This window comes from Haliotis asinina, chromosome 7 (assembly GCF_037392515.1).
Source record: "Haliotis asinina isolate JCU_RB_2024 chromosome 7, JCU_Hal_asi_v2, whole genome shotgun sequence".
NCBI classification, from domain to species: domain Eukaryota; kingdom Metazoa; phylum Mollusca; class Gastropoda; order Lepetellida; family Haliotidae; genus Haliotis; species Haliotis asinina.
In genome coordinates, this window is record NC_090286.1 from 14,028,732 (window position 1) to 14,048,414 (window position 19,683).

The 19,683-nt window shown below is 36.5% G+C and overlaps 2 protein-coding genes across 4 annotated transcripts in view; one reads left to right on the forward strand and one right to left on the reverse strand.

Annotated features, from left to right (window-relative positions):
• Nucleotides 1–6,022, reverse strand: part of LOC137290741 (FAS-associated factor 1-like) — a 30,280-nt gene extending 24,258 nt beyond the window's left edge. The window contains exon 1 of the mRNA XM_067821856.1: nucleotides 5,962–6,022. Within this exon, the coding sequence (XP_067677957.1) occupies nucleotides 5,962–6,003 (42 nt within the window). The 5' untranslated portion in view covers nucleotides 6,004–6,022. The remainder of the gene's footprint in view (nucleotides 1–5,961) is intronic.
• A 694-nt stretch (nucleotides 6,023–6,716) lies between these two features.
• Nucleotides 6,717–19,683, forward strand: part of LOC137290627 (cyclin-dependent kinase 4 inhibitor C-like) — a 29,157-nt gene continuing 16,190 nt past the window's right edge. The window contains exons 1-2 of one of the 3 annotated variants that reach the window (XM_067821691.1): nucleotides 7,027–7,133; nucleotides 8,187–8,221. The gene's annotated coding sequence lies outside the window, so the exon portion shown is untranslated. Of the gene's footprint in view, nucleotides 7,134–8,186; nucleotides 8,222–15,816; nucleotides 16,125–19,683 lie in introns of those variants that run through there. The other 2 variants (XM_067821692.1, XM_067821693.1) reach the window with 2 other exon arrangements.

Here is a 19,683-nt window from a genome sequence, read left to right on the forward strand (position 1 = left end):
CAGCCCAAAATGGATTTAACCAGACCTGTCACCAACACTTTTTGAATTTACTCATATGTATGGAACATCTTAAATTTTTACCAGACCAGCGGGCTAGCTAGCTGTAAATCTAGACAGTCTGTCAGAAATCTAGCTCACCTCATGCAAATGGATGGGCCCTATTTTATGCACTGCAAATAACCACCAGCTTATCAGTTCATAGACAGATCTCTAATCACTTGTTAGAAAGTCTATGGGTAATACAATCTTCAGTCATGGCTCTGTTCAATATCAACTAAGAGATACAGCCTGTATGTTTAATTTATAAAATCAAATATACATGGCACAAAATCCATGTCTACCTTTAACCATGTCCTGTGACATAATATTTTTATTCAGATGTCAAAAATAAATAACTGCTTACTAAGCTGGCATAGCCATAGGAGAGATCTATAAATACAAACAGAGCAATGGAGTATTGAAGCAGATATCAACTGCCATAATTATAACACATGGATTGAGTTAATAAAAGGAAAGGCAGTGCATTAATTGATGAAATACAATATCAATATATTGAGTGGACATGCTGAGAAGTATCATGATAAATCAATATATTGATTTCTAGTACCATAGAGACCATTGATACAGGACTACAATACTATAAGTAACAGAAAACTGAATGGTCCATTAAGATAGAGGTTAAAATTGAACGGAAACTAACACCATATATAGCTGGCCAAATATATAATATTTTCCATCCAAATACATAATATTTTCTATTAAATGAATCCAAAAATATTACATCTGTGCCTTTTCAATATTTAAGGTGCCAAGACATTAAGACTTTGGTATCTCTGAAGGCATGTATTAAAATCACTCACTGTACGTGCTGTTTTGCACAAAATACATTAAATATTATTTTAATCACAATAAAATATTCAAATATATTAAAAAAGATGTATAAGAATAATTATGCTTGTATTTTCGTGTGCCAAATTTTGATGTAGCAATACATGTACATATTTCACTCTATTTAACACATGCAACATGCAGTGAGTGAGTGAGTTTACATTTCTAAAGGCAATATTCCAGCAGTATCACTTCAGAAATACCAGAAACAGGAGATAATTGAACAAAGTGCTTTGGCAAAATGAGCAAATGGTTTTTAAATCACCTTACTTTCTGTTGCATGTAATATGGCTATGATTCATAACTTCATACCGGTAACAGACTGACATAAAAGACACTTAACAACTCTCAGTCCTAAAAGATGGAAGACAAGAGTATGGCAGCAAGGTATACCAGCAGACATGTTGAAGTTCCATGGCCCTTGCAGTAATAATTTACACAATAAATATGGAGATATGGCTGTATAATAGGCAAACTCAAACATGAAATCTGATTCAAATTTTGAGGACAGTCACAAACCACATATAATATGGAAATTGCTACAATATGCGCTTACAGGGATATACATGATAGGACATTCATGTACTGGCCTCCTTGTTTAATAGCCAAGATTTACTGCTAAATTGCATACAAATACAAATTATTATGGCCGATGTGAAAGCCAAATTTCTACATCATTCTGCATTACACATACATACTGCTGATTTTCACAAGACATAGATATCGCACTGTAGGATGATCATGATGATAATTATACAAGCCATGATAAGCATGTTAACACTGACATTTATATACATCGTCAATTCACGTGGTTAATTTCACATCAATTGCTTCGTGTTAATTTCACTGAGCATGTCTTCCAACACAGGAATACCAGATGATACACTTGTGTCAGTTCATGCAAGTACACCTGTCAACTTGTTTAGTCAAGCACTTGTCCATATAAGCATGCTTGTGAGTACAGTATCAATTATTCATGTACATTTCCAGGCTGGTGACGAGGACATCAACTTATTCTCTAGCCATAAACAGAAGTGTATATTCATTGTCTCCATCAATCATTCAATGATTAGACCCAATGACATATGGACTCATTCACCTGATCTACATAGATCACACAAAGCTGCAAAGACTGGCTAATTATTTTTTCACAAATGAGGCAGAGATTGCTTAGCTCAGCACATTCACTTGGTTGGCATGTTGCTTATGCTTCTGTCAGCATTATTGTAATTTCATTGTGAGAGACCGTAAACTACTTGTTGATATAATGAGCCTCTAACGGTTGGGGTACCATGACACAAAGTTAACCAAGAAACTAAACCTAATCACTAATCCATTCTATTTGCCTCTTTGGAGTGACTTCATTCTTACTGCGATGCCTACTCTATGCAATGCAGCTATTTCAGTGTCAGCAAACACTACAAAGACAGAGAGAGCCAAAAATGTTTTACATCTGTCATGCAACATTAACTACACGTATTCATAGTTATCCATAGTCTGAATTTAGACAATACTGGCCTCTCTACCAACTCAAGTTACAAGTTACATTTAATGGTTACCATTGCATATTGAGTAAGGGAGCTTAGTTTAAGCCGCCTTTAGCAATATTCCAACAAAATAAAACACCAGAAATGGGCTTCACTCATTGTACCCATGTGGGGACTCAATCCCAGATCTTCAGCATGACGAGCTAATGCTATAACCACTGGGCTATCCCACCACCCCCTTGCATAGTGATACTGGCATGAACAAGGAGCCTTGTTTCACACTAGACACTGCAATGACTACATTGACCCAGTTCACTGTGCCAAACATGTTTTTCTTCTTTATTTTTTTCATTACACTGGTTTACAACAGGAAACACTGGTATGCTAGAACTGATCAACAGATGTCTGGATGTGTTCAAACATAAATAATTAGAAACGTAAACATATACATAGAGAATTTTATTTACAGGCTCAATTCTCAATCCAATGAGCACTTCATTATGGTTCAAACTTCAAGATATCTTCAATAGTCAAATATCTCACCATGTCAAAGGTACTCTCTGGTAATGGAAACTACAGTTTTTCACAGGTGATTTAATCTTGCTTTTTCATGACAGTGTCAAATATCAACAGTCATCAAGCCTCATTACATGTCCCAGTTCAGTCTCAACTCATGACAGGCATGGGCTGCTGAAGATCGATTCTACCTTGGTCCAGTGTACCTTGAACATCTTACATTAGTTAATGATCTCCTACCCCTGAAGGTCCACATTATAATTGATCTTCAGCAAACCATGCTTGCCATAAGTGGTACCTAATGGGATCTGGTGGTCAGGCTTGCTGACTGGGTTGACACAATTGTGTAAACCAATGTTCGTGTTGTAGATCCCTGGATTGTCTGATCCAGGCTCAATTATTTTCAGACTATCGCCATATAGCTTGAATATTTCTGAGTGGGGCGTAAAACTCACTCACTCAGTTATGATCTCCTGGTTAGTTAACTTCAGGAAGAGACAAGTCCAAAGCCACTGCTTAAACCTGAATACACACCAGAATAACATGAATACTAACAGATTCCATTACATGCATATATACACAGACTCCACTGACTGTGGTAGTACGTAATGTAGTTTCATTAAAGTAAATAAATATATTAGGTATTTAAGATGGACATTAGGATAACAAGCCCTAATCCATACAGTCCTACCATTGCCTGGATGTAGATGTGTAGAGCAGGCTGCAAGGCTACGACACAGCACACATTGTCAAGATAGAGACATTGTGTGCATGAGATTTACCCTCAGCTCTCATTGGTTTGAACAGTCCATGACTTCCATCTTGTAGGAACTAGGACTTTGCTTGATACAAGAGCAAGCACACGGCAGTTTCTATTGGTATGTGATTGAAGGAACATAGTTTTCATGGAGACTAAAGCACTGACAATACCTTAAAGCTACAAATCATTACAGTGTGAGGTAGTGACGTAAACAAATATTGCACTGATGAAATAAGAGTTCAAGTAAACTAAATTTCAGTGTTTCTGGAGGCTATTCAGGTTTTCCTTTATTGAAGCAGTTCAATCATATCTGCTTTTGGCAGCCAAATTCCATTCATGTGGGAGAAAGGAGGTGGTGTAGCCTAGTGGTTACAGTGTTTGCTTGTCGCCTATGACCAGGGTTCAGTCCTCACATAGATACTATGCATGAAGCCAATTTCTGGTGTCTCCTGCTGTGATACTGCTGAAATATTGTTAAAAGCAGCGTTAATCTAAACTCACTCACTCATATATGAGGAAAGTATTATTCCACTTTCGCCCATAAAAGACATGGTGAAACCCTAGAACACAAGTATGGTGCTGACAGACCAAGGCTTATAAGGACGACTCCTGGATACAAATGAAATATATATATCTAAGGGAGTAAGCTACAGTTGTGGGGCCTTACAGTTTGATTTTGCTTGTTTTCTAACAACACACAATCCACTAATATGACATCCGAAAGCCGAAATAATCAAATCTGGACTAACAAATACAGTGATTAAGAAGACCATTAAACTATACACTTAGATTACAAGGACAAGCATGAACAAAGTTGTGAATGATCAGTTCAGCTGAATGATAGTGATAGAAAAATGCAGTCTAAGTAAACTTCGTCTCAGTGTATTTCGTTACACTCCACCACTGAGTCTAACAAAACCTAGTAGAAGGTCGCGTCAGGTAACCTTTGAGCAACCAATGACAGTCCAATTAAATGCGAGACGGTTAAATAGATTTAACCAAACAGACAACGGCTACTATTTAGGGACCGGAAGGACTTTCAAAATATTCAGGTCACCGACACAGATCTCTCCACAAACAACAATCAGCATATAACACAGTTATTTGACCTGCAGTATATACGCTTTGGGTTTTCTGATGACATGGTTACCATTAGCTAATATTTCTGCACGATAACATCCTTGAATATTGTCAAAAACACTATTTTCAGCGACTGTTTACTCACCGTTGTCATGGCTGTACATATGCCGTGTGCATCAGCCGGAAGCGAGTGTACGCTAAAAAGCATTCGGAATCATTCAGGTATGAACCTTTTCGAGATGAAAAGCTCCTAAGGGATGTGCGAATGTGCACTTTCGCGATTTGGTAAGCTGTGTTCTGATTGGTCAATCTCAAAGGCTACCTGACGCGACCTCCCATAAGGTGTTGTTAGACTCAGTGGTGGAGTGTAAAGAAAAGTACTGAGGATAAGTTTACTTAGACTGTGGAAAAATGTAAAATAGTGACAAATTTCATATTTTCTAGCGGGAAATGTTTTTGCAGTCTTCAGTTCATATTTTCACAAAAAAAACCCCAAAAACAGATAGATTTTGAAAACAATATTACACAAATAACATGTTGTTCTAACATGGCCTGTAATGACATGTCCCCAAATCCAACTATAGTGGTAGCAAGTATGAAGATGCAATCATAACAACTTTGTTACTTCTAGCAGATTCACTTGCACATATTAATTTTTCTTCACATAAGATGATAATAACTGGTCAATGTCTCAGATCTGGGTAACTAATCAATCATCAATTCGAATTCATTGTGTTGATACTCAAAACAGCTCTACTAAAATAATCTATGACTTGTAAGTTCATACCTATATATCACCAACTCACAATCTTGTCATACAGAAAACAAATAATGTCATTAAGATTGACAATTTTCCATGAAACTACCGTCAGTAACAGTACCATTTAATCATTGGGCGTACAAAACTTAACGCACTGCGTATTAAATATGCATCTAATAAGACATGTCCGCTATTTCAGCTGAAAACTCCTCGAAGCTTGAAGCAAGAAGACGTACTATAAAGTGCACGATCGAGATGATTCCAAAGCCTTGTGCGTCATAAATTCCAAACATGAACAGCTGATTCAATGACTGGCAAAAGCGTTTGTTAATGATGTGTCAGAGATCAAGATTTTCTTTCTCAGGGATATGTAACTAAAAAGAAAAACTCGAAATTAAAGTCATAACTATCAACAATTAATTGATACACATATACCAAGCATAGATATCCCCATAACCATTGGGACAGACCTGAAAATCAACAAGAGTCGAGTCTCGTATGCCATCCGCCATTGTTGCTTCTCATTGGTCTGAAATTCTAGTATCTTATAAAAACACCACTAATTTCACCATTTTCATAGCTCCATACAGGAAAGTATTGGATTTTTAGCATAAAATAATTATGAAAATAATTTGGAAACTAAGCATAAAGTATTGTGTGCATTAACACATTTTCAAACAGGAATCTTTGTACAGAACATAGTTCTTAAACATATACATACATAACTAGTATTGTGGGTAGTATTAGATACGGTTTCTGCGCAGGGCTGTGGCAATAACGCCACAAAACGCAAAATTTGAATAATCTTAGCATATTATTTAATTTTATTGCACCAATTACCCAACAATTTCATTCTAGGAACATGAAAATGCAGAAGAGGTGCCAGAGAACATTTAATGAAATGTCAGTGAGCGAGTATTTTGTTTATTTTGGTCTGGCTATAAATAGTAACAAACCGCATGTGCAGTAAGTCACGTGACATACAATCTCCAAGCAATCCCGATCAAAACATTGAGGCAGTCTTGACAGTATTCGAATTCATAAACGTGTTTAACCGAACCGAACGTTTTTAACTGCCACAACGCTTTCATATCATATGCTTATGTAGACTAACTTGTACACATGCTCGACACGACCTCTTTAACCAAAGAGTGTCAAATGGACCCCGAAGACAACTGCTGTATATTGATTATTTACGTCCCATACTGTTGCCTATTAATAGACCGTTGACATCACGGACTAATATTTTACATCGCCTTGATTATATCGAACTGTTCATAATTACGCGCCGCGATTCAAACATGCTTCTGACTTGAAATGATTGCGCTGTGCAAGCAAATAAACTCATAACCACATTAAGGACGGCTTAAAATGTCAGCACGTGATGTCACCTGTTCGTGTCAGGTGAGATTTGGCCGAATGGGTCTCCCAATGTTCGGACGAGGATTTACTGACAAGTGCATTACACAGTGATAGCCATCCCGCCTTTTATCTTTACTCGACCAGACTAGTCAGGAACGGTTATCAATATGGTCAGAGGCACCTGTGACCGTTATATTTCGGAGGGCCCGCTTGGGTCCGAGGGTGAAAATCAACTGTTCGTGCCCATTCATTTGTTGTGAGAGTTTGTGTTGAATATTAGGTAAGTAAACTAATCGGCATTGTCATGTAGGTGCTTGTCAGGGCACAGTGTGTTGCACAGTACACAGGTATATATTTGTTGTATGTCAACACCGACCTATACCATAACGTTGTTTTCAGGTCTGAACGAACTACACTTGTACATATTTAAACATGTCGCCGGTTTCATTGTTGTTACATATATGTTACACATCAGTTAGTTGTAATTTATCGTCCCACAGACATTCCTTTATGTAATTCATGTTATCGAAATATAGCTTGTCGTAATTCGACATTCATATCCGATGTTAACCGTCTTCCTTGTTAGCACAAAATGTTATTCTTCGTCGAATATATTGACAGGTTGAATGCAAAAGAAAGCATTTGATTGTTATGGAATATATCACAGAGATGAAATTAAAGTAGTATTTGATGTTTTTTTGTTAAAATACAACCGGACAGTAGGAGTGTTGTTTTGAAGAAAATATAACAGTTTGAGTCTTGTACACCAAGAAATGGTTGTCAGCCCAAAACAGCTGGACTGCGTGGACTAGCTAGAGTTTAAATCGGTCGCACAGTGTGGTCCAGGTTCGATTCTCCGCTCTGGTGCATTGTGTAAAGCTATATTGTGGTGGAGTGATAAAACTAGACGATTGCCAAAGCTGAGTCAAGCCACATTCACTTCACTTATTCAGTCATTATGAGCTGTATATATATGAGGGCAGAATATCTACCCAATAAGCTGTGCTGGTCGTAAGTGTCGACTACAAGGAACCCACTCAGGGAGTTCGTCGTTGTCTGTTGAGGAATGTTGTTTGATGCCGCATTCATTAATATTCAGGCCATCGGAACACGAAGTTGGCCTGTAAATAGTCGAGTCATGACAAATCAGTGATTGATATCACGAGCAACGATCTACAACAACAAACCAACCAGACAGTTGAACTAGTCTGTGCTACTGTGCTATTGAATAATACTTCCTGGAATGTTTAAGATGTCTGTTCTCCTGTGGTGTTGATTGTTTCTCAATCATTGGTTACAGCATGGTTTACCTGGTCCAAACTTTCATTTACAGAAGGCCACGCTATAGCCTGAATATTGCTGTGATAGGTGAGTTACTCACACTCAGTTGCATCCTGTAAGTTCGATTCCCTTCTTGCACTTTGTTTGAAGCCTATTTCTAATGTCCCACTTGGCGATTTTGCAGAAATGGTTTTAAAAGAAACGTAACGGCCAAATTCACCCATTCACTGATACCCAATACATTACATCATTGAGACACAATGCTTGTAGGCGTGTCATCGTCGTGAACTGCATTTACTAAGGGTATGTCAGCATACACCATCGTATAACCAACGCCCTTGATACCAATCGCTGGATTGTTAGGTCCAGAACAATTATTTACAGGCTGGCGTCCTATAGCTGTGTTGAAAACGTTCGTTCGTTACGCTGAAGACCCGGGTTCGATTCCCCACATGGACACAATGTGTGAAGCCCATTTCAGGTGTCCCCGGCAGTGATATTGGTGGTATATTGCCATAAAGCGGTGTAAAACTAAAATATTTTACACTTTCTCACTATCGCTGGAATATTGCGGAGTGTGGAATTAAACAACAAACAACATACAATGACATGTGAAATAATATAACCTTCAAGATAAAAAATGACAAATAAAAAACATAGCTGAAAGAGTAGCACATTCAATAAAAATAGTAGGTACGTCATAATGCCGGATGTTAATACGCAGTGCCAGAATCCACGCCATGTAACCTTATTCGTGAGAAATATTTACATGCCATTAGCATGCCTAATGCGTACATGCATTGTAGTATCTGTGTATGTTGTATGCATGGGTACAATTACATCCCAGAGTAGTTGACGAGAACCCAGTGACTGTTAGGTTGACGTGTGTTAGTTTTGATAAGGCAACCAACCTGAACGATTGGCAAGCACAAAAGTGTGATCGATGTCGGATAAAAAATTAATTGTTGGGAGCGTTTTAGTAAATACAGAAGACAGGCGATTGGCAGATAGACATGAAACCTGTGTCTCAACCTACAGGTTCACGTGAACCTGTTCTGATAATTTTACAAATCACATTATTAATCATTTATGACTAGTAGAGGGTTCGATTCCTGAATGGGACTCAACCTAGTAAAACACTACAATCTGTACTTTGCTGAGAAGGATAATCCCAAATATAGCATGTGTTACACTGTACTATTTACCAGTTTGTGAGTTCATGACATTTCTTGGGGCTAGACTAATGTGCAAACAGTGATATGCATGCAGATATTCCTTGTATATGATCTATGTGAATATGCGTGAATTCATACGCCTTTATAGCGAGCTACATTTTGAACTAAGATAGAATGTTTGTAACGATCAACTAAATTGGTTTTCCGTGGGATAACACAATGTTCTCGGCTTTCACTCCCTCCCTAACCCCACCTATATTTTCAACTAAAACAAAATGTAATGATCACCTAAATTAGTTTCTCCTTAGGATAACACAATGACACCCCCCACACACACACACACACACGACACACGCGCACACCTCCAATTGTATCATCCCAAACTCGATTTCATATGATATATCGCTTGTGAGTTTTTGTTATAGCTCCCACTCCCAAGTGATGGCGTTGAAATTAGATTGCAGTAGTATGCCTTCTGTAGACCGTTTCCATTATGTCACAATCATGACATCACCGATTTCTCTGGTGCTGAAGCTGGTTGTCTGCATCTTTGTGAAGTGGAGGTTATTGTTATTTACAAGCTGAACACAGAAGTGTCAAACTCCCCGTCAAGGGAAACGTTTTCATAGTCTGATGTCAGTAGTCACGGATGTGTGTAATGTGATTGTATATTATGATAACTGGCTGACTTTCATTCTTACACTGTGATAATAAATTCCAAACGTTCTGATGCTTAAAATAGGAATTAAGATAGATAAATCACAGAAATAAAACATTGGATAGATAGATGTTAATCTTTTATTTTCTTGTAATTCTAGCATAATTAGTTTATTGATATTCAGAGCTTCGGATAAGGCGCGTATTCAATTAATTACAAATCTGGGGGTACAAAAATGCAAAAGAATCTCTTAAAACCCAATAGGTCTATAATAGCTTGCGTATATTACTCAATTAACTAAACTGGCTTGAGAGTGATAGTGCGTCGTGGCGCCCATACTCTACAACAGCATTAGCTAATGGTAGGAGATGCCTACTATTGTAGCCGCAACCACTGTGCAGAATTTACTCTAACAGTCACATGATGAGTATTTAGAAATGCCTGCCAAATGTTTGGCAATATGACAATTAGTAAAAACTTTCAGTCTATTGAGATGCATTTGTATTTATATATTTAGAAGAGCTAATGTACCCAATAAGGTATGCAACTCTGTGTAAAAGTACTCATTCTTCTCACTAGTAGGAGTATACAAAATGCCGGTTACTCCTAAATAAGTTCAATTACTCATACATAAAGACATGGGAGTAAAATACCCAATTGCTTGAAAATTATCTGGAACTTTGCCGTTATGTTTCAGACCCTTTTGAACTGGACATATTTGATGGGCATGTTGGAGTTGAATACTTGACATTTCTTACGTGTTTTCAGCAATGCGTTTACACACTGATTGTATATATTTTACTGTCAGATAGTGAAATTAGTTATTTCGTGAAATGACAAAGAGGGTCAGCCATTTAGTGTCATTTTGTTTGTTTGACACTTGCTGTGTACAGATCAGCCACGCCACACAAGCCTCCGTCCACCACGTATAGATTAAACCTAATTTCATGAAATGGCTGATACATTTTGATTGTTGTTACACAAAATGACGCGAAATATCTGACACTCTTAATCATTTCATGAAATGTCTAATTTCACAATCTGACTTTAACATATGCACGTTTCCAGATGTAACACACTACTTGTATATACTTGGTATATGTAACTAAGTTATGTGGCTTACACACTGCTTTTATGGTATATGTAACTGGGTTGTAGGGCTTTAAATACATGTACACAGACGTTCAATACACACTGCTATTGTGGCATGTCTAACTGGGTGGTATGGCTGTATATGCCTGTATTTAGGCGTAAATTACACACTACTTTTATGACACGTAACTGGGTATTATGGCTGTTTATAGATGCATACAGACGTACATTACACTCTGCCTTTATGAGTATTATGGGCACACACACACACACACACGTGTGTGTGTATGTGTGTGTATAGACGTTCAATACACAGTTTTTACGATATATACAACTGAGTTGTATGACTTTAAATACACGTACAGAGACGCACTTTACATACTGACGTTATGACATGTGGAACTGGGTTTTATGATTTATTATACATGTATACAGACGTACATTGCACACTGCCTTTACGGTATTTGTAACTGGGTATTATGGTTGTATATACATGTATACAGGTGTACATTACACACTCCTTTTATGGCATATGTAACTGGATTGTATGGCTATATATACATGTATGTAGACGTACATTACACACTGCCTATATGGTATGTGTAACTGGATTGTATGACTGTATATACATATCTACAGACGTACGATACGAACTGATTGTATGGTATATGCAACTGCGTATGTACACTGCTGGTATGGTACATGTACATGGGTTGTGTGGCTGTATATACATTTATTCAGACGTGCATTACACAGTGCTCTTAAGGTATATGTAACTGGGTTGTATGGCTATATATACATGTGTACAGACCGTATCCTACACACTCTATTGTGGTATATATAACTGGGTTGTATGGCTATATATACATGTGAACAGACCGTAGCCTACACACTCTGCTGTGGTATATGTAACTGGATTGTATGGCTATATATACATGTGTACAGACCGTATCCTACACACTCTATTGTGGTATATGTAACTGGATTGCATGACTATATATACATGTGTACAGACCGTATCCTACACACTCTATTGTGGTATATATAACTGGGTTGTATGGCTATATATACATGTGAACAGACCATAGCCTACACACTCTATTGTGGTATATGTAACTGGATTGTATGGCTATATATACATGTGTACAGACCGTACCCTACACACTCTATTGTGGTATATGTAACTGGGTTGTATGGCTATATATGCATGTGAACAGACCGTAGCTTACACACTCTGCTGTGGTATACGTAAATGGATTGTATGGCTATATATACATGTGTACAGACCGTAGCCTACACACTCTATTGTGGTATATGTAACTGGATTGTATGGCTATATATACATGTGTACAGACCGTAGCCTACACACTCTGCTTTGGTATATGTAACTGGATTGTATGGCTATATATACATGTGTACAGACCGTACCCTACACACACTATTGTGGTATATGTAACTGGATTGTATGGCTATATATACATGTATACGGACCGTACCCTACACACTCTATTGTGATATATGTAACTGGATTGTATGACCGTTTATAAATGTATACAGACGTACAGTTCTCACCTTTCTTACGCTAAGTGGCATTTATGCATGTACTTACAGTACCTCATATTATATACTATACTGTAATGTTATATGAAGGTAGTACATGGATACTGATGGTTATTGTTAGCTACAGTATAGATCACGAATGGATCCCGTGAGTGTACATACTCTATTATCATCGTGTACAAAAGTGACCTCTGTATTAAGACTTACAGAATCACACTGTACATGCGAGTGGTTTCCGTTAGTACATATGTATGTGTACATTATACGTATAAGTGCAGTACTGCATGTAAGTGTGTGTTTTGTATTGCGATGTAGGTACTGCAATGTTTGTTTTACTGAACTCCCACTACAGATCCTGAGCACTGGGTCTGTGATGCACGGTCTGTGGTGCAGGACATTGTTAATCACTGGATTGTCTTACAAGGTCCTCATAATTGTGCTGAATGATTATTGAATGGGGCATTAAACCCCACAGAAAGATGTAATCCTTTATCCGTTAAAAAGTATGGGATATTGGATTTATAAGATTGATATAAAATCATGAAGCCAAAGAGGAAAAAAAAGATGAAGAGAAATTAAAAGAAAATGTGACAATTTATTCCATTCCTTTGGAAATATTGCATCTGCGCATACATACATACATACATACATACATACATACATACATACATACATACATACATACATACATACATACATACATACATACATACATACATACATACATACATACATACATACAGCATGTCTGAATTACAATGACCTCTGATGCACTAAACGATGCATCATACGTGTTAAACATATTTCAAAATCTAACATTTAATGCAAAACCCGGTCAGTCGGTGCAAATCAATATTTTTCGAGGAGGCTACTGTGTTATCGGAGGGGTTGTACTTCCGGGTCAGAACTGGTACCCAGTATACCATACTTGTAACGGCCGAGGGCTGGATGGTTGCAGTTAGTTGCCTGGCCGATACTCTGTCATTACACCCTGAAGGTATGGCGCGTTGCTCATGCTACCGATCACTTGTTTGTCTTTCCCAATCACTGTTACTTATATGCAGCCTTGATGATGCGGGATTGATTCTGTCTGCGGCATGAAAAACATTCACTCACTCAGTAACCCGTCTCGGAACCATTAGATGTGTATATTAGGTACATTGTCAAGAGGAACGTTGGGAGGTTGCATATGATCTATCCGGATTAATACTGTTTTGTACAATTCCAGACGTTTTAACATAGTTGAACAATAGCTGTTCTTATCATATAATAGAAATGATGACATTTCTCTGGCAATAGGATTGTAAGATAAAGAAAACATTTATCTGGCTAACACACAAGCAAACATCATGGCAATTCGTTTCTACTAGCCAATTTGAACCAGCACGTATCTGATGTTGTAGACTAACAACGACTCTCCGAAATGCACATATTTTACAGAAAAAAGTTCATATTAAAAATAACATAATGAAAAGGAGCCCTGAGTCTTTAAGCTGTGGTAATCTAGCCTTGCCACAATTTCTACTACTGTTATTGCATCGTTTCCAATGTCTCACACTTGAACGACTGAATGTCATGATCAACTGACTAATGATTTCATGTCAGATGTTATGTGGATTTCATATAGGATTTAGTTCACATAAACCGTGACTGTATAAAGACCGATATAGTTTAGCATCCTCATGTTTCAAAGTTATTACAGGCGAGGGCGCTTTGTATCTTATTATTAGTTATTAATATCATAGGGAAATCCAACAACATGCCATATTGTTCTGTGAGGGGAATTTTTGCATGTATTATTCAATTTCCTTAGGGTTACTTCTTGGATTCCTGATTCTAGATGGGATTTTCGTTTTTCACACTGAAAACCTGCATCCGAAAAATATCAAAGGATGTTGTAAATATCATTCAACAGTATCTGAATCGGGACGATTCACTGAAACATTAATAACATAATGATGACCTATATAAATGAGGAGTTACATGGAGGGTGTCCAATTGTTGGGTTTTTACCAACTTCAGAAATATATCTGGCGGACCATCTGTTACGAAGGTTCATGGTATTTCCGACGATGTACATTGCAGGATATAAAATGAAATTTCTTGGGAGGTATCTGGTCACAAACGCCTCAGGGGGCGTAACTCCTCTACAAAGCCATATAGCCATTTTTACCACCAACTGCATCCATTACTATGCATAAATACGTCTACCAATCGATGAAATACAAACACTAATTACAGTCGACGACTGTTGCTACTGCTTCTTCTTCTTCTACTACTACTACTATTACTACTACTACTACTACTACTACTACTACTACTACTACTGCTACTACGGATACTAGCCACATCAATAATTGAAGTAAACGTGATTGTTGTCAAATATAGATTAATAGATTATTGCAAATCAGTGTGAAATTCTGTTCGTATGATAAATAAAAATGTAACAAATACATTATTAGAAGAACCTGAAAAAGATATAATACCTGCTGAAATGTAGAACATCCTGATGTTCAATATTTCATAAAATTACAGACATGTGAAATCCGTCAGTGAGATATATCCACTATCAAGCTAAAAATTGTGTTCGCATACTAAACAGCTATTTTACGTTAAGACCAATCTATGAACCACCCGTAGTCATCAATATATTTAACATAATTATCATTTTTACAATCCAAATATCAGTTGATTAGTCCATTAAAATTATGCATTTTCACTCATTTCACAATTTATAATTCACTTATGTATGGAAGGTGACATGGATCCAACAAAACACTTTTTAATGTGTTAATGTGGTTAAAATATACACCAAGTGTTTACATTGTGAGACGTATATATAGGTGACAGTATCTCAAAAGAGATATGTGTACCATAAATGCAATACGTAGAAATATGATATTTATCTATTCGATGTTAACCTAGTAGACACTATGCAGACACTATACTAGTAAAATGTTAGTCTTTATAAATGATATAATATGATATGAGATTTCTTGTGGGTGTCTAAAGGGTTTTCTATCTAATATCTGCCTTAATACCGACACCGTTGCAATTGTTGTAAGTCTGGCTGATACGATATTCCATTTGAAGTGAATGTTTTCCTCACCTGTTCCTGATGTTACATAGGTATGTTTGTATTTGCGGTCGTAATCCGTAAAATTAGAAAAGTAACATTTTAATATTACTGTTCACAGGAAGCACACAAAGAATTGTTCCTGGAAACACAACATCCTGTTTCTGTCGTGTAAAATAGCAGGAAACCACCCACTGGATCCAAAACATTCCCCCTAAAGAATTATCGCCACTGTTTGGTTGTGTGAGCGTCTTCCTTGTCTGTGAATTATTGCCTTGAAGTAGTCAGCAATGGCACGTGCACATAGACCGGTGCGAACTGGTTTCTGGGATATGTTATGATTGTCGTCTGCTGGTCTGGCCGTTGTGATTTCCAGACAAATCTGTATCCGTGGTGAAAGGATTACCCCGACTTACATATCATACATAGGTAGGTGGCTTATCAGTGTATGGGTGATGTAAATGTAAACAATTATTGCATTATTAGTTATTGTTAAACTTATGTTTAAAGTTAGGAAGAAATATGCTCATTGTTGGTTTGAAACTGCAGTTCAGTTTTGCAACCCCCCTTTAATATAGCATCATGACAATGCGTTCAGAGCAAGAACACAATAGGTATTAAGGTAAACTTTCCTTTCCTCTTAATCTTAGGTTGCTTGTTACTATCAAAAATCATTCTGACGTGTGAAGTTAGTTTGGGTGATTTCTGACTGACGATTTCATTCCAACAATTTTTTTTGAACAATTGACATTTTTAAGCTAACACATTTCACTGGATATGTGATGGTAAAATATTTTACAAATTATTCTTTATTTACTGCTACAAAAAAGAATGCATTAAATAATTTGCATTCATTGTTACTTAGCTTGTTCACGAGAATCTGACAGGCTATGTTTCTGATTCATTCTAACTGAAAGTGCGAGTGTGTTTTTTATGTCTGGAGCTAAGTACCTATGTGTGTCTTTTTCACAGTTTACTTATGGGAACATAATATTTAGTGTTTACTTATAATTGTATCATGTAAACGTAAAACGTGAATCATATTAATGGTGTGTGACAGTAATGGTGTATGATATAATCTGTTGCATTTTCTGGAATATTTATATTTCAAATTTGTAAACACATCACTAAATCTTGGCATCATTTTCTCATACTCGTATGACACAGACAATTTTATTTTCCAAATAAGTAAGACACATGTTCAGACACCAAGTTATCGACGTAACACATGTTTGTTTCGATAAACACAGTATAATTCTTATACCTTAAGAGTCGCACACGACATTGTTGTACGTGTATTATATTGCAAGGCTAACATAACCAGTCACAAAATATGACATATAATAATTCTTATCCACCATTTAAAATTGCAGAAATATGCCACGCTCATGAAATTCAAGACTTATGTGTGTAATCAAATTATGAAAGATTGTCTTAATTTCCGCCCGGTGGTTTGATTGTAGGAAACACATTCAAAATTCTTAATTCTTTATACCTGTTAGTGTGGGTATAAAACCTGAAGTTGTATAAAGTAACGGAATACATAATCTACCGTATTTATGTTATTGAAGTGACTTTCGAATTTGTAGCTTTGAAATGTTTACAATCGCTGTGCCAAATCCTCGCATTGTCATTGTCGTATCCCAATTAATCTGGTGAAGAACATTCGGATAGGAAAACGTATAATTAAATACGTTGTACTGAAATGCATACCTTCTTTGGTAAAATGGGGCAAAAAATAAATACACATTCTTTCAAATGCGTGGTCATAAATAGAGATATTATTTATTGCCGGGCTTATTTTTGTTTTCATCTCGGGATTTTGAGAACGCTTTTCACTTCCATTCCTGATGATTCATACTGGATTAATATGCCTCTCTCAACATACATTGAACTGTTGATGGTTATTTGTGTGATTATGAATTTTAAACTGGTTTTGTTTGTATCATCCAGAAGGTATTTCCTGCGCAGGCACCTCAACGCGGACAATTCGTCTGGTAGTGTATCAAACAGAAAAAAATCCAACGTTAGCCTTTGCCTTGAATGTCCAACGCTGACCACGATGTACAATTTAAGTAGGGGAAAGTGTAGCAACGAACAGTGATAATGAAATAACAGAATAACAGTCTGGATGTTGAAGAAGAGGTCACGCAACATCAGACCATGTATGGCCATTTGTCATTAATATTGTTGATTACAGAAACACGACACGAAATATAATCTGAAAATGTCTCCTTTCCGTTCGGTAGTTTAGTGGCTGAATAAAATTCTAATTCTGCCCCCCCAACACACACACACACACACTAATTTCCACGATATCGGAATAACAGTTAACATGAAGCAAAGTGTATTATCTAATTGTCGATCTGTATTTAAATTCGTAAGTATTTTGGTATTAGGTAAATAGGTTTGTACAGAAAAACCTTAATCTGCAGTTTAGATTTAGATGATATTGTTTGAGGTGTGTAATAAATATCGATTGTACGATATTTTACCAGACACACATGTTCTAAATAGCAGTACACTCAGACAATCATACAGGGACATCCCATATATCCTGGGTTTTGGTAGACATGTCATGTGCACATTTTGACAAATCATTTTGGAACTTTTGTTCATTTTTTATGATATTTCTGTCAGTGCTCTCGTGTCAAGAAATGTTCTCAATGACGCATATTGACTGAAATGTTGTAGATGAGATTTGACATTCCATAGCCTCAGTCATGGTAATTACGACACAAAGACAAATGACTGACTGGATGTAATCTCTCCGTCAGAATGGTTATATAAGTAAATATATGCATCGATGTACAGGATAGTGTCTTCGAATCCAGTGTAATCCCTACAGGAGCTTTACATGGTGAAAACATTTTCAATTATCTTGCCCAGATATTAGAATTGACACTTCCCATTAGACACGCAGGATGCGTCGGGAATATGAAATAGAAATGATTTATAACTTATTTAAATGTTCACGACTGTTGCATCAAGCTTCAGAATTTTCGTTATGTTGTGATTTTAAATTCTCTGCTAAGAGACAAAAAGGTCGTTCGGGGTTCTAACGTAAATTGTGATAAGTTTCTTACTGAAAGCTACACTCGAGAATATTATTCATAGTAATTTACCCTGCACGAAAATAAAGTAGAGCACACATTTAATTGCAAACACACATAATGTGACATTAATTCGCGCTTTGAAATAGATGTTTACGAGTTATCACCGCGAAATGAACTGCTTTTAATTGTATGAAATGCATACTTTGTGTGTGAATATTTTACAACTGATAATAATCGCATAAAAGTGCATAAACAGGTACAGTTACACGCCAGTACTTTTTTTTATAGATGCCCGTTGTATCAAGAAACCATTCACCGAGAAAACTGACAGATGCCTGTGCAATCAGCAAAACAATATATTCAAACAATGCTAAAACGATGGGCTGCGTTCGATATCGGTTCGATTTATATCAAGTCAAATCTTTTATTTCGTATGAAGGACTTCGGACCATATACAAAGACAATAATTATCACAGTGATGAATGCAGCATAGGAACATTACAAACATATATATATATATGCATTTCATCATGGCCATTGTGTTGAATTATACATGTTTAATTATTCGTGTTTGTATAATTATATATTATCCACCAACTAGCCGCTAAATTATCTCAAAGCCCAAACATAACTATTTTCAAAGATTATTTAATAATTCAGTTCATGTAGAAAATAACAATGAATGATATTTATAGGTAAACAGATTGTCGTTGTACATTTCTGGCAAATAACGCTTTCTTAGATTATTATACATTCACAAATGAGTATAACATGAAATTCATCTACATTTCTTTATTGGGGGCAATAAAGGGCATGTGGGGCAAATACGTTGATAAAAATACCCACAGTCACCGTTCCTCACAATTTTGAAATTCCTTTTCTGATCGTTGTAAGAATATTTCTGTGTTTTTATTTGTTTTTATTTATTTAAA